The following is a 22,574-nucleotide window of genomic DNA, read 5'->3' as shown; positions in this document are numbered from 1 at the left end:
GATGTGAAGTATGAAAGGCAGTCTCGTATCATACTTTTACTGTTTTATTTGAGAATACCTTGTATAATTCTTGCTCTAACTTTCAGTGCTTGATAATGGGAGGGGGTCCATGCGGCTTGCGGACTGCGATCGAGTTGGCTCTCCTCGGGGCCAAAGTGGTGGTGATAGAGAAGAGAGACACATTTTCCAGGAATAATGTCCTGCATCTATGGCCCTTCACCATACATGACCTCAGAGGTTTGGGTGCCAAGAAGTTCTATGGCAAGTTCTGCGCTGGAGCGATAGATCACATCAGTGAGTTTTAAAACCTGTGCTCATAAAATTTTTTTACTCATTACATTCTTTAAAAAGCATTATAACTGTTTTAGCTCTCTTTTAATTTGCAATTGTTCTAATTTCCCAGTTCCATTTCTGGAACTTGAAAGCTCCAGTCCCTTTCCGCTTTCATTGTATGGACAGGAGATGATTATAAACTTTCCATATTTGGGTGAATTATCCTAACCGTGTATTTGTAATTGAAAATGGAACCTATTTTCTCCCCTAACAGCACCATTTGGGTTGTCACATCTGTTAGTTTTAATGGTTGCTGTATTTTTGAATCCGTGTTTGCGTGACTTCAGGGCTGATGGTTTTTGCTCTGGCTGGTTTTGGCAGGCATTCGGCAGCTCCAGCAAATGCTTCTGAAGATCGCTCTGGTTCTCGGTGTGGAGTTTCACATTAATGTGGAGTTTGTCAAGCTGGTGGAACCGACAGAGGACCAGGAGAATGAGGGTGAGGTTCCAGACTTTCAGTCATACTGTACACCAGCTGTCAAATGTATCGACACAGCTACTATAGTATAGTCATAGCGAAGTCACAATGGTTAACATAAATGGAAGTATGTGAATTGTTGATTTAAAAACAGATCTTAAAAAAACCCTTGACGATGAATGTGGCCGACAAATGCAACCTCAGGAGGACGCAGCCTTTGAATTGAGACGCAACCCTTATCGGATCACATCACTGCCCTCTCTCGCCATTCCCTTAAAGGGATGGGAGAGCCCCCAAAAATGGTCTTATCTATTCACCCTCATGTATTTGAACACAAAAAAAGATTGAGAAATGTCCCAGTGGTTTTGTGTCCATGTAATAAAAGTCAAAGAGGCCCAATGTTGTTTGGCTTTCTTCATAATATCTTCTTCTGTGTTCTGCAGAAGAAAGAAAGTCATACAGGTTTGAATAACATGAGAGTGAGTAAATGATGAAAGTATTTTTATTTTTGCCGAGCATAGAAGCCTGTTCATAGCCTGTATGTTTTATTCATTAATAGCTAGTATCTGGGTTTTGTTTAGAGCATAATTATCTTAATTTTTTGTCTTATTGAACCTTATATCCCCATCATCATTTGAAGGTTCTCAGTGCCGTTCACACACAAACAGGAGGATGTTGGGATAGACAGACAAAATGCTTCCTGTTTCACTACAATAGCTGTTTCTATGCCAACCAAATAACACCTGCAATTCGGTTCCTGTATTTTAAATGCCTAGGGAAAATTGGAAACATGTCATTGAATATCATGCACAGCTTACACTTCTCATTCAAAACCGCAATGTCTTTTCTGTAACTTCACACGATTTCTAAGGATCAAAGAGATGAAGAAATGACAAGTAGATCATGATAATTAGAAACAGATCTCACGGGTCCGGACGCTTTGTGATGGAGCGTGTTTCCAGATGTGGCCACTCTGGTCATCTTTGGAAGAATAACATTCAGTGCATAAGCTTCTCTCTTCCCCAGTGCCTCAGCTGATTGGACCATTAGCAATTCATTTTTCTCTTCTACAGCAATGACAGCAGGCTGATAAAAACAAAAGAGCTTTCTATATTAAGAACCAGTAGCTGACCTTGTACCACGGCCTTGAGACGATATGCATGTGCTCTGGGTGTTTATAGGAGTTCATGTAAAACTTTTATTCTTTAGACAGCTCTGTTTTACATCGCCTTAAATGGATTAGTTCTACTTTAAACCTTTGAAAGAGATGTTGGCTTTTATTAACAATAGTTGTATGAATTACTTTGAGGTTATATTTTTGGAAGGCGTAGTTTGCTAAGCAAGATGATGTAATGCGTACCAGAATGTAAGTTTCACTTGTTGATACATGTTGCTGTTCAGAAAAATAAATCGTTTCATGATTTTCATCGAAAGCTACATACAGTACAGTTCAACTCGTGGTTATGACTGCTCCACCCAGCCCCTGTCCTCCCTAGAGGAAGAATTTATAGCTTGTGAAACTTAATGGACTTCCCAGTTATGTTTAATTTTGAATCAACTTTGTCTCAAGTGCCTGTTGTAAAACTGTGTAGGAGAAATAAATAAAGAAACAGTTGTTGATACACAAAGCTATACAATGAATGTGAAAGCCAGGATATTTTGGTCATTGTGGACATTTTTAAGTTAATTAAAAAAGACTTTTACTAGCAGATTTTAGAGTACAAAATGAGTCATTGTTGTGGTCCCTTCTGAAGCTCTAGAGGAGACATAATTATAGAAATAATACTTGGGTCTTTTACTCAGGATTAAAATCTCAAAAGTAGGAAACTTACAAAAACTTTCATAGATGTCTAGGTAGAGTTTGTGAATTGCGATGAAATAGATTTGTTGAATGGATGCGTTTGTTTCTGCAGGGCCGGGATGGAGGGCAGAGATCCGGCCCGCGGATCACCCTGTGGCTAATTTTGACTTTGATGTGGTTGTGGGGGCTGATGGGAGACGCAATTCTTTAGAAGGTATGTACCCCAAAACGTTTTATGCTGAGGATGTTGACCCATAATGCTCTATCACAAATTTTAAATAAAAGCCTTTGCCTGCTTTCGCTGGTTGGGTGAAAAAATGTTTTAAGTTTCACTTGGCTTAGTAAATCACATATATTATGTGCACTAAAATAAACACACGTACTGTTTACACAGTAACCAAGAGGCTAAAATGATCCTCACTCTATGATTACAGAAGGTAAAAATAGCAAGTCATATGGTCATTCACCTGCATCTAAAATTGCGTTGCGCTCTGAAACTCTCTTCACATGATGAACATCAAAATCTAGTCTTTTCGATGTTCATCGTGTGAAGAAAACTAGAAAATGTAGTGCTTTTCCGTGTAAGAAATTATTTCACATTTCTCGTGTACTTTGGGTGGTTGCCAAGATGTTGCTATGCATTTGCTATGCCTTTCATTTTTAGCACATTATGTTTGTTTTTTGCCTATTTTACCTACTTGGTGAATAAATATACAATCATTTTGAAAAGTATTAGCACACCCTTTCTCAACAAGCCACGCTATATGAAATACCATTCAATTCTATAGCACAAACTGTTGGATGAGTTTTATGCTGAAATTAATGGATTATTGGCTCGTCCAAATCCCTGACTATGAGCAATATGGCAAGCACCGCTCATAAAACTTCTTCAGACATAATCCAGGTCGCTCAACCTATCTGTAAAAACAACTTCGGCAACAAAACTAATTGTCCTGTGTTCTTGGCTGGAGTCCCTAGAATGGATTGTTTATTCTAAAAAACGTTATAAAGCCATACAATCGAGTTCTGCTGTGTAAAGCGATACCGCATGATGTCACCAGCCGCCCACCGGTTACATATGAGATCAGCACGTGTCTGGTTTGTGAACGCATTTAAGCATGTCTTTGGACTGTTTTCCAGGTTCGTCATCTTTTCACTTATCCCTAATCGGATGCTTTTTCCAAAAAAGGCCATATGAGGGCCCTTTCAAGCTATGAGATGTTACCTCATTGCCCAATTATGAGTGACTTCAGGGAGAAAAGAAACTGTGCTTTTTTCTCTTCTTTTGGACATGAAGTCAGCTAGTTCAGGACGTCTGGGGAAAGTTAAATTTATCCCAGTTTGAGGGAGAGCAGCGGTCAGAGTAAAGAAGCTGCGTTCAGGGAAAGTAATGCAGATGATGAAAAAGATTTTAAAGCATGACAGAAATAGGACGGTTCTGATCCATAATCATGTGTCTGTTTCTTAGAAGCCCTGTGAGCCTCCTCATAATATTGCATGATGAGAGACTAAAGGCAATTGTACTATCCCCCCTGTATCCCATTCTGTGAAGTATAATGAGGAGGTAATGAGGTCCTTCAAACAAAGCGCATCTATCAATGTCACCTGCTGAAAACTTGTAGCGTCACGTCTGGATAAAAAAATCACGTCTGGTTACGTCTGTGACTTTCACCAGACAGGAAGGACATGTCTGCTGTCACTCTTCAGTTGTGTAAGATAAAGACATTGAGTACTTTTTCCTTCTTGAGTGAGCCTCAGAGATCTAGTCTCAGATGTCAGCTAAGCGAGACAATCAGAGATCAAGCTGCTTTTATCTTCAAATAGCAGGTGTTTGATTTGGGAAAAGTGGCAGATTTCCTCTGGATTAATAAACACTGGTGTATTTTACATTAGCTTCAGTCTTTTCATTGCATTGTCTTTTACCATTCTCACCTAGACACTGTGTTGAGTGCACTCTAAAGGGAGTTTGTAGCATTTACCATATCCCAAAATGTAAATGACCGTTGCTCAAACGGTACATTGGACATGGTATTTGAACTAACCTGTTATTTGTTTTAGCCACTGAAATGTCTTGGATTCCACAGTGGTGGTTGGCTGATGGTTAAATAGATCAACTGTCCTAGTAGGTCTTTAAAAACAAGAGGAATGAGCCATATCTAGAGATTAGAATATCATTTTTGGAAAAAGCCTCCTTATGCTCGCCCATTAAGCAACCACCCTGAACACCCTAGTAACATCATGGCAACACCCTTTCCATTTTCTACAGGAAATTATCTTTATTTTGGTTTCTTTCCTCTTGCAACTCCCCCCTTCTCTCTTTCCTTCTCTCTCTCTCTCTCTCTCTCTCTCTCAGGGTTCAGGAGAAAGGAATTCCGTGGCAAACTGGCCATTGCCATAACAGCAAACTTCATCAACAGAAACACCACAGCTGAGGCAAAGGTGGAGGAGATAAGTGGCGTCGCCTTCATCTTCAACCAGAAATTCTTTCAGGATCTCAGACAGGAAACTGGTAAGAAAAATACACCAGGAATAAAGAGACAGTTCCCCCCAAAATAAAAATGCTGTCATCGTTTACTCACCTTGGAGTTGTTCCAAATCTGTATACATTTCTTTGTTCTGATAAACACAGAGGAAGATATTTGGAAGAAGGCTTGTAACCAAACTGTTCTTGGCCACCATTGACTACCATAGTTGGAAAAATGACAATGGTGGACAAACGTGCCCCAGAACTGTTTTCTTTCATACATTCTTCAAAATCTCTCATTTTGGGTTCAACAAAACAAAGAATTTATAAAGCAATTGTTTCTACTATGGTAGTCAATGGAATCCAAGAACTGTTTGGTTACAAGCATTCTTCCAAATATCTTTCTTTGTGTTTATCTGAAGAAAGAAATACAGATTTGTCCCTGAATAATGTAACCTAACCATTCAAACATCTACAAATAACAACTTTGCATTTAAAATAAAAATGGTTTAACTAAAATAAAATGTTCAGAATATGCATTTTTGTGGGACATATTTTTTTTAATACACAATCTGTGCAAAAAGGCACATTATTTAACATTTTATAGAGCTCTTTTGTGCTTAACTGGCCTTTCCTTGTATTTCTCCCAATGTTTTTCTTAAATGTTACAGTGTTATCTTGAGGTATGAACAGACATATTTCAGTTATCTTTCTCTAGCCATGATTTGTCACTTAAATGTAAATGTTTATCCCTCAATGGATTATGAACTTCCTCTATTATATACTATTATACCTCCAAGTATATTAGCTTTGGTATACCTGCCATGACTTGTGTTCCTTTTAAGCTGAATTCTTGATAAATCCTCACTTAAACTCAAGCTGACCTCAGAAGAACTGTTTTTCATTTTACATTTCTGTCTCTGACAGATCAGATCATGAGTTTGTCTTTTGTGCAGGCATTGATCTGGAGAACATTGTTTACTACAAAGACAAAACGCACTACTTCGTCATGACAGCGAAGAAGCAGAGCCTGCTGGACAAGGGTGTCATCATTCATGTGAGTTTGTTGGTTTCATGTGTGTCATGTATTGATTGAACTCTTTGTCTTAACTTTCTGCAAGATGGAGTGACTATGACCAAAAGTCCAAAGACAAAACAATGAGACCTGAGGCTCATAAACTTCACAATATTTCACAAGCGTACAATCTGTGTTCTGTCTCTATCTGCTTCATAAACACACACAGTCCCATAAACATGGACACAACTACTCTTGATACTAAGGCCCTTATCATTGACGCAGTGGTGTCCAGCCTCGGAAAGTCTTTACAGTTAACCCTGTTTACTTATTTTACTAAAGAAAAAGTAATCGTGCTGAAGAATCAGTAATCACATAAAAACCAGCATTCTTTATTATCATGACACGGTTTATTGTTTTTAGGATTACATTGATACTGAGGCACTACTGAACAGCGAGAATGTCAACCAGGAGGCTTTGCTGGTTTACGCCCGAGAAGCTGCAGATTTTGCTACCCACTACCAGCTGCCCACTCTGGACTACGCCATGAACCACTGCGGTCAGCCTGACGTGGCCATGTTTGACTTCACCTGCATGTATGCTTCAGAGAACGCTGCTCTGGTCAGGGAGCGGTTCGGGCGAAATGTACTGGTGGCACTTGTAGGAGACAGCCTTCTAGAGGTGAGGATATTATACTATTGTGCAATTTTACTTATTGTCCATGTATAATAATGTAAGATTCTGATAACTGTGAACATGCGTCTGTCTGTAGCCTTTCTGGCCTATGGGGACTGGCTGTGCCCGTGGCTTCCTGGCAGCCTTCGACACAGCTTGGATTGTAAAAAGTTGGGCACAGGGCAGAAGTCCCCTTGATGTGCTGGCAGAGAGGTCAGTGAAAGTGCATAAACATGCAAACGATAATGCACACAAACACAAAGATCAGCAGATTTCTTTCAATGCTAATTCTGTTGTGTGTATAATTTCTGGAGAATTTTTACCCGGAGAGTTTAAGCTCCTATTGGTTGCTGAAAGCATCACAAAAAACGAAAACAAGGCTTATAATTTTACCATAAAGGGTTTTTATAATAGCTCTCAAATTGTATACTTTATGTTTATATTTATATATATAAGTTAATAGGTTCTTTGTTTTTTTACTTCAGGGAGAGTTTGTACCGTTTGCTACCTCAGACAACACCTGAGAACATTGCCAAAAACTTTGATTTGTACACCATCGATCCAGGAACACGCTATCCAAACCTCAACTCAACCTGTGTTAGGCCACACCAGGTGAGATGACATCACACTTTGTGTAAATCACGTTGACATTACAGCAATAATCCACAAAACTACACAAACGTCAATAGTGACATTTATTAATCATCGTAAAAAACTAAAATCTTGTTTTTTCAAGTTACGATTGTTGAAATGTAATAATATGGTGAATATAGACCACCAGTGCTGCACCAACACTGAAACAGAAAACAACCAACAAGGATTTATAACCAAATCAAAAGGCCAAACGAATATCTTTAAGATTTATTTACATCATTATTTATAAAATAAAAATAAAAACATTAAACCCGATGTACTTCTGAACAAGTGCTTACATCTTGCAAAGTGGTCCATATCAGCTTTGAGCACCTCTCATCCATCTTTTCAATTGCAGGTCCGCAGCAACTATATCTGTGGAGAGATGAAGGTATGCTCTCTGGAACGGGCCGCCACAATACGACGCCCTGTTAACCTGGCCAGACGAGGTTAGAAGAACCTTCCTATCAATCTGACGCTTTAATCTTTCAATGTTAAGTGGACTGTCTGTATTCTCAAGCCGGCTGGTGTCTGCTGCGTGAGATTTGCATATGATAATCGTAGACGAGTTACTCTAGTCAAAATCTGAATGTGTTTACAGCACGCCGATCCCTAGCAGACAACAGCCGGCTTCTGTTCTCCAAACACAGAGAGTGTGCTTTGCTCCTGTGATGTGGAACGTTCAGGGAGAGGCAGAATTTATCTCCGCTGAGGGAGTTAAGCCCAGTTTGAGATTTGTTATTATCAGCGGAGCCAAAGTGAGAAGTGTATTACCCTGAACTGATCCCCTACAGCTTTAAGTCTCTCTCTGGAGTAAGGAATGCTCTATGCACCCCTTCTTAAAGGGACAGTTCACAAAAAAAAAGAGAATTCTGAATCTAGTGCAAAAGGCATATGGCATACTTTTATTATGATATTTTTGAAGCTTGACAATTCACTAGCATTTACCTCGGTTGTATTAAAAAGAGCTGAGATTTTTATGTTTACTGTCTTTTTAGAGGGAGTAGTTTGCCCATTCGACTTTCTGACAGACAGACATCAAAACCTACAAATGTAGGTCTTCAGGTCTTCCTCTTAGGAGGAAATAGGAAAAGATGAACACACAGAGACTATTTTAAGAAGTAGTCATGCTGCTATTTCCCAACAGTCATTATAGATCATATCATCGCGTGCTACACACGTGACTTTAGTGTGTTTATGAACCGTTGTAAGCTGTCAGTCTGACACAGTTCCCACACCTTATAAATAGAAATACCATCACCTTGACCTTTATTTGTGTTTTTAACAGAGTCTGAGATCCGGCCCAGTCGATTATTGACGTGGTGTCAGAAACAGACTGATGGCTACAGGGGTGTGAATGTGATTGACCTCACTTCCTGTTGGACGAGTGGCCTGGCTCTCTGTGCACTGATTCATCGCTTCAAACCACAACTTATGTGAGATGATTCTTCACATCGCACTTCGCATTATCCATGGTTTAAATATAGTATTCATTGTTTTGTGGGGAGGTTTTTTTGTAGTTATACCATAGTAATCACAACTTTATTATGGTCTCATCGCAATAACCAAGTTTAACCGTTGTATTTGTAGTTAAACTATGGTAATAAAATGGTAATCTATAACAAAACCATAATTCATTTACCCAAGGGGTGTGCAGGGTATTACCTATACGATTTTTTTAACATGTGTTTTAGACCAAAAAAGATGAGACCTTACAACGTTAAATTATGTAGTAATAGACATTCTTTCAAATTCATTATGCCTTAATTTTCCCTTATAAAAGGAAGCCTATGACAATTCCAAACAAACAGTATAGTTTACTGTACGTGACAGTTTCATGATGTTCATTAGACATGTAAAACATTAGCAATGGAATGAACTTGTAAACACATTTAACAAATATTTGGTCTGACGGCTGACGTGCCCACAAATCATGTTTTGTGTTGGCAACCGCTCTGGTCAACACTCCTGTATGTTTCTTAGCTTTTGCCTTCATATTTAGTTACTGTTTAATCTTAAACTTGAGCAGCACATGTGAAAAGCACTTTGACCTCTGGAGAATTCGCATTTTTACGTTAAAGCGCTTTTTTCCTTTCCAGCCCACAGTAATTTGTCATTTCAACAGAGAGACTGTTCAACATTTTTTTAAAGCTGAGACCGAATTCAACCCTCATAACATATGCAACAGTTCACACGCCTTATCAAGGGCCGTTTGTCATGTCTGTCAGCCTATGGACTGTCAGAAGTAGCTTAAAAAACAGGGAACAATCATATCTTCAGATCACCCTTACTGAGATGTCACGTTCTCTCTTTTCTCCTGATTTCCTGCAGCAATTATGACACTTTGAATCAGCAAGACTGCATCAAAAACCTTCAGCTGGCGTTTGACGTGGCCGAGAGGGAATTTGGTATCAAGCCGTTTATCACTGGGAAAGAGCTGGTCTCCGTTCAGGAGCCGGACAAGACCAGCATGAGCGCCTACCTCTCAAAGTTTTACGAGTTGTTTCGTGGTACACCTTTACCTCCTACAGGTAGACCCGCAAATCTTTCATCACATTGCTAATAGGATCACGGGCTCCTCCCCCTTTTAAAAAAGCCAATAGAGTTTGGTTTTCCTTTGTGTTGGTGAAAAGTTGAATGATGACATGAAGACATGGATGATGTCATAATAATAGTTGATCCCTATTGGTGAAAGGGAGACGTTGTAAGTTTTAAATGCTTATAATCTTCAAAATATGTATTATATTTTATCATTATATATTATCATTTATGAATGCACTAGTTTAAACATACTAAACTATACTTAACATAACTATACTAAAAGTCATAAAAATATTTTAAGATTTATTATCTGCTAAATTCTCCAACAGGGCTATATAGTGTGTAGGCACCCTCACCTTTTGCCCACTCAAGGTGCTAAAAGATTAATAGCATTTTACACTGTAAACCTCTTATCTGCGTTAAGCGCATTTTTCACCTGCTTTGAGTTAGCATAAGGTGTGTCTATTAAAATGCTTTAAAAGAAAGCCCCCCCCCAAAAAACATCTTTCGGGCCTCCTGAACTAAAACACATCACTGTTATTCAATTCTTTCATGCAGCCATGCGCTCAGTCATGCTAGGAATGCACGTCTGCCCTGAAGCAGGTTACCGCCCTGCAAATCTCTGCTTTAGGCTGTACAGTAAATGTACTACATAACACATTGTCTGGCCCCAGAAGTAAAATGGCGCAATGCATCAACAATACACCTGTGCCAAGCCTGATGTCAGCTCAGCTTTTTTCAACATGGCCTCATTAGCCAACACGTTTTCCACAACAGCTTTCTAGGAATGTGCATGGGCAACAATTAAATAGCCTAATAATAATTTAGGTAATGCGTTTTAAAGGTATGTACTAGATGCACATTTTATGTTGTTGTTTTTTCGAAAAGCCATGCAAATGCTTCTGTCATGTGCTTTTTTGTAGATTCAAAACATGAGGAAGATGCAAATAATGAGAAACGTTCCTCAAGTTCTCCCAGACCTGTTTATAAGTCACTGCAGCCTCGAAAACGCATACCAAAGGTATACTATATTGATCTAGTACCTGACATTGCATTTAAGATTACTTTGTTCAAGGCATCCACTTTTTTCTTTATATGTGCTATAGCAAGATTTATTTCTAAAATAAATTTTACTTTTATCTTAGAATGATGAAAAGGTGGAAGTGAACAGTGATGCTGTATTTAAAAGAAGACGGAAATTTGACTGCTTAGAGGTTAGACACACCTGAAAAGCCATGAATTTCATAATGCATATGAAAGCATATTAAATCAGAAACGAGTTCTGATTGGGCTGTTTCTCTGCCAGGTCTCTGCCACAACCAAGTCCTCCAATCCGAGGTCTTTCCTAGCCGCGGAGGGGCGGGAGCTGAAGGAAAATAGGGTCAAGTTTATGGCCACTCAACTACTGGCGAAGTTTGACAACAACACAGCAAATTGCTCTCTTCGCAGGCAGGTAAAGACTACAGACCTCAGAGGATTTACTGTTCATGATGTTTTAAAACAAACTGATTTACCATGAGTTGACACCCTGGACAAGCCTACTTTTTAGAGTCATTCCTCCTGCCTCCCATATATCCCTTCCTCGTTTTCTTGCTCCAATAATCTCTTCTTTCTCTTTTCTTCCACCTGTCTCGCTGACACTGGCTACATATCATATCTGTGAAACTCTAGTCTCTCGAGTATAATGTTGAGAGCCCTCCAAGACCTCCATCCTCGAATATGACTGACAGCCCTCTCTTTAAAATTATCAAGAACAAAGTTCCACCACCCCCACCCCCTAAAAAACAGGTACAACCCCCAAAATGAGTCTATACTCACAAAAAACAAACACCACATATAGTAAAGTACCGTGGTAACAGCTGCAATGTACACTACTGTACTAAGAGTCTGCCTACTTTATTTCCTTTTAATAATCTATATTAGTATTTAAGCGTTTTAATGAATTATTTAATAGTTAATGAGTCACTTACCAAAGAATGCCATAGAACGTTTTTTGGCATAATGTTAAGAAGTAATGTTTTGAATGTGTACCATAGTAATACTTTGGTATTCTTTTTGGTAAAGCATCTTGGTGTTAGTTTTGCTTTATTAATATTTAGAATTAGATTTTATTTTTATATTTTAAGTTTTTACATTACTTTTAGTTTCATTCTTATCAATGTAGTCATGTGCTTTTGTCTTTTTATTATTTATTTATGTTGCCCATATACTGTAAGTATTTTGTTCATTTGATTACTTAAGTGCCTCAGTTTAATCTGATATAGCTTAATGTCATAGGTAACATTTCAAAATTTCTACCTTTAGTTTAATAATATTTAAGCTGATATTTTATTTCCATAAACATCATTGATAAGTTTAAATTTGAGTAAACTATTATACCATTCCATGGCATCGTATGATAATTGATCAATTTCATAGTATCCCTCAAAGTATCGCTGTCTGTACCGCTACAATATTTTAACATTCTTAGCAGACTTAACACAAAATCCTTTAAATCTCAGCCCCAAGACGCTCTAGGGACACATTGAAAGTTTATCTGTGAGATTGTGTTATCAGTGAGCACTGCCCACATGTGCTGTGTGTTCACAGTTTCCATCCACTTCCTGTGTTAGTGAGGAGCAATCTGCTCCTCTCTTCCCCTCACTTCATTCCAGTCCTCTGAATCCACGGAGGAAACCGACCCACACACACTCACACACTCAGTCAGAGGCAGAAACCACAGCCAGCTCAGGGTCTGGATATGCCGACACACGCCATTCAACAGTGCTGGCCATGAAAGCAATGCTCCAGCGCCTCCAGAAGGTGGAAGATAAGATCGGTCAGGTGATCAGTCACCTATCTTCTATTTCTTTCCCATTCTCTTTCTTTTCTGTTTCTTCTCCTTCTTTTTATATGTCATATTTAACGCAAAATAAAGATATTGTGACTATAATAATGAAGTTAATATGTTGGTGTATAGGAAGCATCCGACAGTACATAAGGGACATTCTTTATTCTTTGCCTTTTTTTCCCTGCTGTTGTCTTTCCCCACGTTCACACTCAGAGGAAAGCCCAGACTGAAAACGCCAGAGAGTTTCAAACGAAAAACATAAAGGAGAAAGCTGTCCATCTGAGTGCTCTGTTCTCGAGTGAGACGGCATCTCAGCATCAGGTGACTACAGCTGCGCTGCTTGCCCTGCGACTGACAATCATTTTATGCACCTGCAGTGTTTGCAGATATCATCACATACTGAGTCATTACCTCCCCCCTCCCCTCCATACAATAATTGGTTCATATTCGCTGTAGCAGAACAGATGTAGGTCAAATCAAGACGTTGTACAACCTGAATCCTGTATAACTCACAAAGACGTACAGTAAAACGCGTCAGAAGGAATACATGTTTTCATTTGGAAACTTCCACATGGCTCTCCGCGTCATGTAAAGATGCTTGGGCTGCTTAGTGCTCCTGTAAGCAGTTGAATAAATATCTGGGAAGAAAGTTAATTTTAATACTTTTTTATTACTGCCCACATTAGGAGTAGCCAACAGTCCAGATGTCCACCGATGAATCCAACGCTATCTCTGCATTTATTATATTTCCTAGCAGAAATGGCTAGTGGCTCCATGTTCTTAAGCCAAAGTTGTAGTACAAGTTCATTCAAACCATCTGCAAACAATCGGTGCTTGAACTGTTTTTCAGAACTAATTTCACTTTCTGGGCCATTCGGCATTGATATCTGTATAAAGTCAGTTCCCATCAGATTCACGCGGATGTCCTTACAAATAACCCCAGGTGTAGTTCAACCCATCAACTACTGTATGGATATGTTTCACTAATGTTTGCTTTATAATTCAAAGTCGTATTTTACTTGAAATCTTTCTTTAAAGTTTATTTAAATGCATTTGATGTGTTTGTTTCTAATACAATGACTTTCAGACACATTTAAGCGTGACTGAAATGTCTCGATGTGTTTTGCAGTATTATATCTTATACATTATGAGAGTCACGTGTATGCATGTGAAGATGGCTCTGAATGCATGCATTCCTTTGGTTTCATGCAGGCTTTGGGTTTTGTCATCATCTGTCAGCATAGCGTGCGTAGGCATGCTGGAGATCCTTGTAATTTCTTGGAAACCTTTAAGCATATTTAGCTTTTGAAAACTTTCCGGCACGTCAATCCCTATAAATGACGGCTACATTTAAATGTGAGGTGTTAATTTTTTCCGCTCACATACTTCGCCAGATATCTTAGAATTCTTACGATGTGTTCACACCAAACTCGAACAATCGCCTTCCACGCTCTTTATTACTCGCAGGGAAGTTGGTTATTTTGCCGTGAGTGACGCGAAAAAACATCACGCTATGGGGAGAGTCTTCACGCGTCAAATAGTAGGTGTCAATGAGTTCTTCGTGCAATTTCTTGCTAGAGTTTACATTTTTCAACTCGCGTTCACAGCTCCTGATTCATGTCCTTCGCATCACCTGCATCTATTCGCATCTTTGCATTGACTTTGTATGTAATTACATAAACACACATACACGTGCAAATCGCCTATTCCCGTTTGGTGTGAGCCCAGCATTAAGGTATATCTCAGACTTAAGATATGCTATCCATTAAGATGAATTAAAGTCACACTTACTGTACGTCTACAGTTGTCTTGTGTGTCTATTTTATTTCACCTGCGGAACACAGAACAAAGTTAATACTTAAAACCTGAGAACCCAATGCATGCCAGCAGCCTCTGATAAATGTATAACAGAAAATACAGTAATCTGTAACCTGAAATCTTTACAGATGTTCATCATTTTACACTTTATCATCTAATTCTGCATGTCCGTTCAACCTGATCTCACATAAATTTGTAACATTTTATGAGGTTGCTTATTCGTATGAATTCGTTCATTGTAAAACGAAGCAAAAATCTACGAATGAGATCATACGAATTCATATGAATTAGCCACGTCGTAAAATAGCTTTTTGTTGTGTTGGTCTGTTCATCAGCTTTATTGCATCGGTTTTATTTACTGCTCTTTTTTATCCCTCTCTTAACAAGACGAACAGATTTCTGCACTTAGAAACGTTTGGACAGGAGGTGAAGATACAAGCAAATAGCTTACAGATGGCGAAAGCTTTTTAGCAGCATTATTTGCAACATTTGTTTCTGAGACTCGTTCATCATCTCATATTCACACGGGATGATTTCAAACATGATAACATGTCGAAATCACTGATGCAATATGGAACGAACGTTTTGATTCGTGAGTTTAGTTGAGTCAAAACAGGTCAAATTTTTCTGTGCAAAAGGAAAACAAAGCAGCTCTGCCAGAGGAAACCAAACTCTTGAAAGCTCAGGAGAAGGCATCCGATCACCATCTTAAAGCACATAATACAGTGAGACTATGCTTCAACAATACGCAATCACCTTATGGCAGTGATCAACATTAATAGCAAATGTCATAATATTATCAGTAGAAAAGGTAGATAAATGTTTAAATATGCATGTAATATAAATAGTTTACCCAAATATGGAAATTCTGTCGTCGTTAAAAGTGCACAATAGCAAATGAGAAAGTCAACAATTAGACAGACTTTTCTTTTTGAGCGTACTGTTCCTTTAAGAGTTTGTTTTGGTCACCCATACATATTTCATAATTCATATTGTTTTTTACTCCAATACCCTTCTGCAAAGCCCGAGTCCTCTGCTTATCATTCTCACATCATTCCTTCAGTCACCCCTCACACCCTCCCCCACAATGCACCGCTGCTTCCTGTCCTCCTCTCATTTCCTCCCATCCCTCTTCTTTGCTGCTGCAGGTAGGGACACCTGAAATGACTTAACACTCCTTTAATCACTACTAAAATAATTTCAGTGTTTTCTTTCTTCTCTTTCTTTTCTATTAAATCTGTGTTATTAAGATACCTAGACCCAAACCGATACAAGAGCAACGTTTTAAACAAGAGACTCCGAGTGAAACTGTTAAAGCAACTCATCTGGTGAGTGTTAAGAAATATAATTGCAGTCTGTGTGCAAAGATAAACCACCTGTGTTTAGATATGTGGATTACTTGATCTTTAATCATTTGTTCTATATGGAACCATACAGCCGGACAAAGAGCAAGAGTATGTATTGTAATATCATTCGTTTAACCAATTAGAAATCAATTTAGTTATAAAGATTACATTTTTTTAGCAACCACCATGTTTATAGTTAATTTCTAAAAGTGTACTTTACAAAAATTACACATTTATAATAAAAAATATGCTCATTTTTTTTATCTGACCAATTTGGGGAAAATGTATATTAAGACTGCTTGGTCTCACCTTTCCTCAACAAGCTTTTACTTCGTGCCTTCAGTTATATAGTGGCACAGCGTCTCCTTTTGGACATCAGAAAGAAACTGAGTTTCCTCAGTCAAACTAAGACAAAAACTTTACATTCAATGACAAGTTATCATAAAGGGATAGTCCGCCGCCCCTTCATTATTTGTCATTCCAAACCTGTATGACTTTCCTTTGCAGATTGACTGTATAGACACAAAACCAATGAGACATTTCTCAAAATATCATTTTTTGGTGTTTCACAGTGTTGAATACAGTTTGCAAACTACATGAGGATAAATAAATGTTAATTTTATATTTTTGGGTGACCTATGTCTTTACTCTTTACTGTTGAATAACTCATAAAGCATGTTTGTGTTTTGCAGCTTTATTGTTTTATGGTGCTTTGAGTTTTACAAATAAACAATTGGCATTGCGAATTATTCATTATCAAACTCCGGCTCTCATATCATGCAAACCCATCATGTTTTCTGTTGTTTCATCTGTTTCTCTCCATCTATGCACTGAACAGACCCCTTCAAGCCTCCGAACTCTTCATTCTAACTCCGTAATATTTCACCCCATCCCAGAATGCACTGCTGCTCACTACCTTTCTTTTACTTTCTCATCTGCTTCTCTATTACAGTAATAAAGCCATTTCACCTTATGTGCTCATCCTTAATGTCTTGACTTCGTTCTTGCATAATCGTTTCTTATTAACATGCTTTCACGGATATTTAATTTCACTCCTCTGTCTGTCCTCGTGTCTCTTTAAAGCTGTAAATCAAAGCCAGACACACAACTTTATGGCTTAGACATACAAGGAGAAGCAAATAGCAACTCACAAATGGTGGGTGTTCATATGTTACTCAGATTTAAAGGCAAAGTTCGCACACAAACCACAAATCTTCAAAAAAGACCAAAATCATGGTTTTGAATGCATGACACTGTTTTTAGATCTGTAAGATTGTTGGTCTGATCATTGCAGCGTCTTTCTTTGATGTCTTTGTCTCTTATTAACTGTCTCTCTTCACGTGGTTGGTTTTGTAAAGACAATGTGCCAGTAAAACACATTGTTGGCTGTAAACGTCCATACATCTCCAATAGCCACAGAGAGAGAGAGAGAGAGATCAGGCGTCCTTTCTTCTGTTGCCAGATGTTTGACCTGAAACATTTGCTCCACCCATCAAACAGTTCCAAGTTGCCATAAACTGTTAGAAACATCTCATAATTGACTAACAACGCTCTCTTTTCCAAATAAAAGATGTGGCTTTGTTTCAAAACTTAGTGAGCTGTCTTTGTTTGGCATCTAAGGTATGTACCTGATGTCTTTAGTAAGATACGGCACATTCCAGATCTTTACAATCACATTTACGGTATGACTACGTTAGTCTGTCTTCTTGAATGTTCGTGCATGATCTTGTTTTCTATCACTTTTTCTGTCTGTCTTATTTTCTTTTTCTGCTCTCTTATTGGCTGATAGCGCACAGTAGGGAAAGCGTCTCTGGTTGTGGGTGCCAGGGCAGAGACCGTGGTTGCTCGGTATACAAATGATAATATACCCAACAAAAATGACTCGGACACTCCGGTAAGCTATCAAACAACTGTTTAGTGACGTTTGTCATCTGGACTGAAAGTAAATATATCAGAATTAATCTAGCAAGGAAGTGCATTCATCTATGAAATGCATGTGGTCTATTTCTTGCATTTACTGTATCCTTAAAGGTTTATATCATATTTCTTCTGACATCTACTTATAATATCACGTTTCCTTTGTGCCAAAGCAGTCATGATTTAGTTATTCATGATTATTTATAATAACCATAAAATATTATTTATAATTAAGTTATTCGCCCTCTTTCAAAAATAAGTGTGTTTGCTGCTTTCTTAAGACTTTAAAGGCAAAGTTCACCCAAAAATAAAAATTCTGTTGTTTATTCCATATCATGTCATTCCAAACCTGTATGATGTTCTATCTTCTGCAGAACAGAGAAGAAGACATTTAAAGAGGGTTGATAACCAAACAACATTGTACCCAATTGACTTCCATTGCATGGACGCAAAAACACTGATAAATTACTCAAAATATCTTCTTTTGACAAAAGAGACCTGTTCAGGTTTTGAATGACATGTGGATGAATAAATGATTAAATAATAACTTTTATGTTATTACTCTATGTTTCTATGTGACACAGTCTTAGCATGGCCACCTCTGTAGTGACCCTGTCAATGTGGATATTTTTCTCAGGGTTTGGCTTGCTTATATTAACAGGCCAAGTAAACTGCACCCACCGTTATCCTTCTACACTCCCACATCAGCATGCCTCAGTTAACACAATCTTACCCAAGACTTCTCTGTTTTTCTTCCAGCCATCTTTCAGAAGGGAGTTCCCTCAGAGTCTGGGCGACATGTGTCACACGTGCAGAAAACGGGTGTTTGCAGTAGAGAGACTGAGTGCGGAGGGATTCCACTTTCACAGAGAATGCTTCCGCTGTGATACCTGCAGAGCTCCACTGAGCCAGGGAGGACACTCCTTCGACTCACAAGAAGGTACGTTAAAGAAACCTGTATCAATGTGTCAATAAAGTAACTTAAAGCCGTCGTTTGTAGCTTTTTTGGGTTAAAAATAATAAAACAACAGTTGTTAAGCAAGTAAGATAAGTGTGAAAACTGTATCATGACCATAATTCACAACAATACGCTTATAATATTGATTTGTAAGTTGAGCTGATGGGGAACGATTTGGCATGTGAAGTAAACTGCTCTTTTATGTTTCAAACAGAGATGGCGATAGAGAGGCAAACGTTACAGATTAAAGCCTGTTCTTTTTTTTCTATGGAACACGTTAACAGATTTCATCACATTATTACTGTCCCAGTATTACACTGATTTCCCATACAATGAAAGTGAATGGCGACTGAGACTTCCAATAAAAAAAACACACAAAACCTTTAAACGTAGCTCTTGGGACTTTTGTACCTTGTAAAGACGACACAATAGTATTTTATGTGGAACAGCGAGGAATAGACCAAATTGTACACTCTCTCTTCACTCATGTTGGTGATGACAGCTCCTCTCAAGCTATACTGCCACTATATTGTCAGATATAAAATACACTACAAGACGTCGTGACTTCAGTCTGGACTTGTCTGTGCCAGTCTACAGATTTGATCAGTTAGTGTGTTTCTATCTGAAACTTTCAAAAAGTCTGCAAGTGTATGATGACTAGTTTTTAAAGAACTGTAGTGTATTGCAGCTATTACAGTAAAAGGTTGTCACGTGTTACTTTTATTAACAAGCTTTGCATTGGATTTTGTCTCATGTAGGAAAGTTGTATTGCAAACTCCACTTTGCTCAACGGAAATCCTCGGTGAAGAACGGAGGGACGCAAAACCTACATACAGTAATAACACCTCTTACAGTCTCTTAATGTCTCTCATCATTTTTCCACATAGTAGCATTCTTACAGTAAATTCCCTCTCATTTTCCCCCCAGACAATTGATGAAAGAGTTCACGACAACTCTAGCTGGAGTCCAGGCGGAGATGAGAATCATCTCATGAGCGAGCCTCCAGGTATCCTGTCCTCGTTGCTGAAGAAAGGTGTACGCTGGCCGCTGCACGTGAGCCAGACTGTGTGTTCTGCACCCCGCCGTGTGTATAACTGGCTGCATGGGAAAATGTGTGCGGCAGGGGAGCACTTGAGGGACAATGCGGAGGATTACGTCTTCCTCTACGAGCTGCTCAGTGTGAGCCTGCCTCTGCTCGGGGTTCTGCATGAACTGGTGCTCCAAACGTACGGAGAGGCAGAACCTCTCAATCTTCAGCCTATACAGCACTGGCTGGAGCAGCACTTGGGTCAGTGGGTCTTGATGTAAGACAAACTTCAAAAGCCTTTTAATGGGTTAGCACAGAAACAGCAGTTTATTTGTCCCGAAACATATTGTACCCATTTGCGGAAGTAAAGTAGCAGAACTCAAACTTTTTATGTAAACGAGAAAGTTTAGCGGCTTGTTTTAGAGGGTGTACAAATGACCAAAGCCTTTCTCAGGTTGCAAAGGTTTCAGTTTGGTTCAAAGAAAATGCAAAGGGAACTTAAAGCACTTTAATATGTGAGCTGCCTTCCTATGCACACGATGACGTTCTGCTTTTAATTTTATGCAAGTTTACGAAACCGTGACTGATCAAGCTGCAAAAGCGCCTCGTCAGCTTTGCTGATCTGGAAGCCACATTCTCCTTCAATGTTTACACTTCTTATGATGTCGATTGTTCAGTTGTTAAGGCAATATTTTGGGTTTAAAACAAGATTCATCTCTCAGTTTGTGACAAACAAAATGAGCATTTACTGTATTGTACTTACAACTGTAGGCATTGTGGCTTGTACAACGTTGTATATAATCCGAAAGCTGTAGCTTGCTATTTTATTCACATACACATTCTTCATGAAAATTACAGATCTTTCATATTTTAACATCCGTCCGATTTGTAAACAGGTGCTTTTGATGTTTGCTCCTGTTGTAAGTTCATTACTGTAAATGCAATGACACAAACAAAGGGACATGTACTGGTGCCATCTGGCGAAGAAAACAGATTCAGACTATACACTTGTTGTTCAGATTTGCATCAGATTATATGGAAGTCTCTGTGGAAAACAAGCCATAATGAAACTTTAGTTTCAAACCAAGAATGTTTAAGTGCAAAGTACAGAAATACTAGTTTCATATGCGTTCTTTTTCAATATTCACTGGACCATTATTTGCTACCTATAACATGTTACCTGGGGACAGCGTAATACTCTACTTCTACAATTTACAGGAATACATTTACGAAGTGCAATTCATTGCACAGATTTTTTCAGGATTTACTGAAAAGTATTAATAATGTAGTTTTATGCTAAGCATGCTTTTTATTGACACTGGAAGGTTTCTTGTTAATATAGTGGATTCTGGTGGTATGAGTGATATTAATCCTCTAATGGCATTGAAATAAAACATTCACTGCATGCTTTTTTGTGCATTATTTCACAACACTTTGTTTCCAGGCTGCATTTTGATAAGATCTCTACATTTACGTTTCTCTTTTCTGATTCACTTGTAGTTCTTTTTGACCTCTTCTGATTCTGAGTCATGCTGATCGTAAGGTGATCACCCACAAATTCACGTGCACGTTGTTTTAGCCATTTCACTCTGTGTTGTGCCTTGTAAAGCCAAGTGTGAACCTCAAGTGTTAACTGCTGTGGAAATGCACACTGCACGAAACTGAACGCCTGCCTCTGATTGTTGTATCTGTTCGTCGTGGTGTTTGAATTTTCTTTCTGTCTTCAAGCCCTGCAAATGATTTGCTCATTCGATCTCTGCTTCATTTTTTTCTGTTTCAGCGGTGGCTTACATTTCACAACCCCACACAAAGGGTCTCTCGTGCCTTTATGAAAAAACAGGGGTCTTTAGTACCGCGATGACCTTAATAAGTTAAAGTAGCACCTTTTATTAGATGTGTTATAAAACAGTTTGAAGACTTTTATGCTGTATATTTTCAATGTCAATTGTTTTATTTATATTAAGCCATACTAGTACAATAAACAAATGTAAACATTGCCGTTCTCATCGTTTCCTTAGATGTGCAAACCTAGCTGATATCTGTTTTTATAAATACAAAATAAGACACTGAAGACTTAATACATGACTACTGTTTTAACATTTTACAGCACCATTGTAATAGCACAATTTGTATGATTAAACAAACTACATTGAACTCTTTAAAGCATCCTGCAATCTTAAATCTAGCTCTGTGTTCTGCTGAATCTCATCGAATGAACTCTTTAGCATTCTTTCCGTTACCAGATTCAAGTGGGTGAGAAAAAATACTTTCAAGATCCTTTAAGTGCTGATAAGTGTTCAGAGTAACCCTGAATGAGACCCTTCTTCAAGCTGGACATGAGGGAGATAAGGAGATTTGGTGGTGAGGTCAGACACTACATGATAAATTACACAAACTTCATACGCGTCTGATTCTGCTTTATAAATCCTTGAGAAAACGTGTTGTCTTTATCACAACACATTACTCCATAGCTACAGTGTTATGGTTTGGTGTGGACATAATCACTCATGTTTTTATTTTATCATTATAAATGTTCTCAAAAGGCAGATAGTGAAATATTGAAATGTAATCTTATTTGGTTAAGGCACATACACCCTTAAAGTAGACCTTCTGGTGCTTAGATTATACCGTTTTTAGATTATATTTGTTATTTATTTTATTTGGTTTTCTTCATTAAACAGGCAAGAGACTATAATATAAAATGTGTGGTTAAATTGTCAAGGTATTGTAAAGCAGAAAAACATCATGTATATAGTTGTTCTGTCCAGAAATAGATAGATCTGTTTGATTTAAAGCATC

The 22,574-nt window shown here is 38.3% G+C and overlaps 1 protein-coding gene across 3 annotated transcripts in view; it reads left to right on the top strand.

Moving 5' to 3' along the window:
• mical2a (microtubule associated monooxygenase, calponin and LIM domain containing 2a) overlaps positions 1–21,771 on the top strand; it is a 39,088-nt gene extending 17,317 nt beyond the window's left edge. The window contains exons 3-25 of one of the 3 annotated variants that reach the window (XM_079480292.1): positions 87–294; positions 655–771; positions 2,664–2,765; positions 4,905–5,060; positions 5,972–6,072; positions 6,454–6,711; positions 6,803–6,918; positions 7,191–7,317; positions 7,697–7,787; positions 8,627–8,774; positions 9,670–9,869; positions 10,803–10,900; positions 11,025–11,093; positions 11,186–11,332; positions 11,551–11,667; positions 12,469–12,702; positions 12,923–13,030; positions 15,778–15,855; positions 18,550–18,730; positions 19,507–19,583; positions 19,676–19,754; positions 21,276–21,318; positions 21,556–21,771. In XM_079480292.1, coding sequence (XP_079336418.1) covers positions 87–294; positions 655–771; positions 2,664–2,765; positions 4,905–5,060; positions 5,972–6,072; positions 6,454–6,711; positions 6,803–6,918; positions 7,191–7,317; positions 7,697–7,787; positions 8,627–8,774; positions 9,670–9,869; positions 10,803–10,900; positions 11,025–11,093; positions 11,186–11,332; positions 11,551–11,667; positions 12,469–12,702; positions 12,923–13,030; positions 15,778–15,855; positions 18,550–18,730; positions 19,507–19,583; positions 19,676–19,754; positions 21,276–21,295 — 2,832 coding nt within the window. In that variant the 3' untranslated portion in view covers positions 21,296–21,318; positions 21,556–21,771. Of the gene's footprint in view, positions 1–86; positions 295–654; positions 772–2,663; positions 2,766–4,904; positions 5,061–5,971; positions 6,073–6,453; positions 6,712–6,802; positions 6,919–7,190; positions 7,318–7,696; positions 7,788–8,626; positions 8,775–9,669; positions 9,870–10,802; positions 10,901–11,024; positions 11,094–11,185; positions 11,333–11,550; positions 11,668–12,468; positions 12,703–12,922; positions 13,031–15,777; positions 15,856–18,549; positions 18,731–19,506; positions 19,584–19,675 lie in introns of all 3 variants that reach the window. The other 2 variants (XM_079480293.1, XM_079480294.1) reach the window with 2 other exon arrangements.
• Positions 21,772–22,574: the final 803 nt, after the last annotated feature.

Source organism: Barbatula barbatula, assembly GCF_947034865.1.
Source record: "Barbatula barbatula genome assembly, chromosome: 1".
Classification (NCBI taxonomy): Eukaryota; Metazoa; Chordata; class Actinopteri; order Cypriniformes; family Nemacheilidae; genus Barbatula; species Barbatula barbatula.
This window is presented reverse-complemented; position numbering and strand designations above follow the sequence as displayed.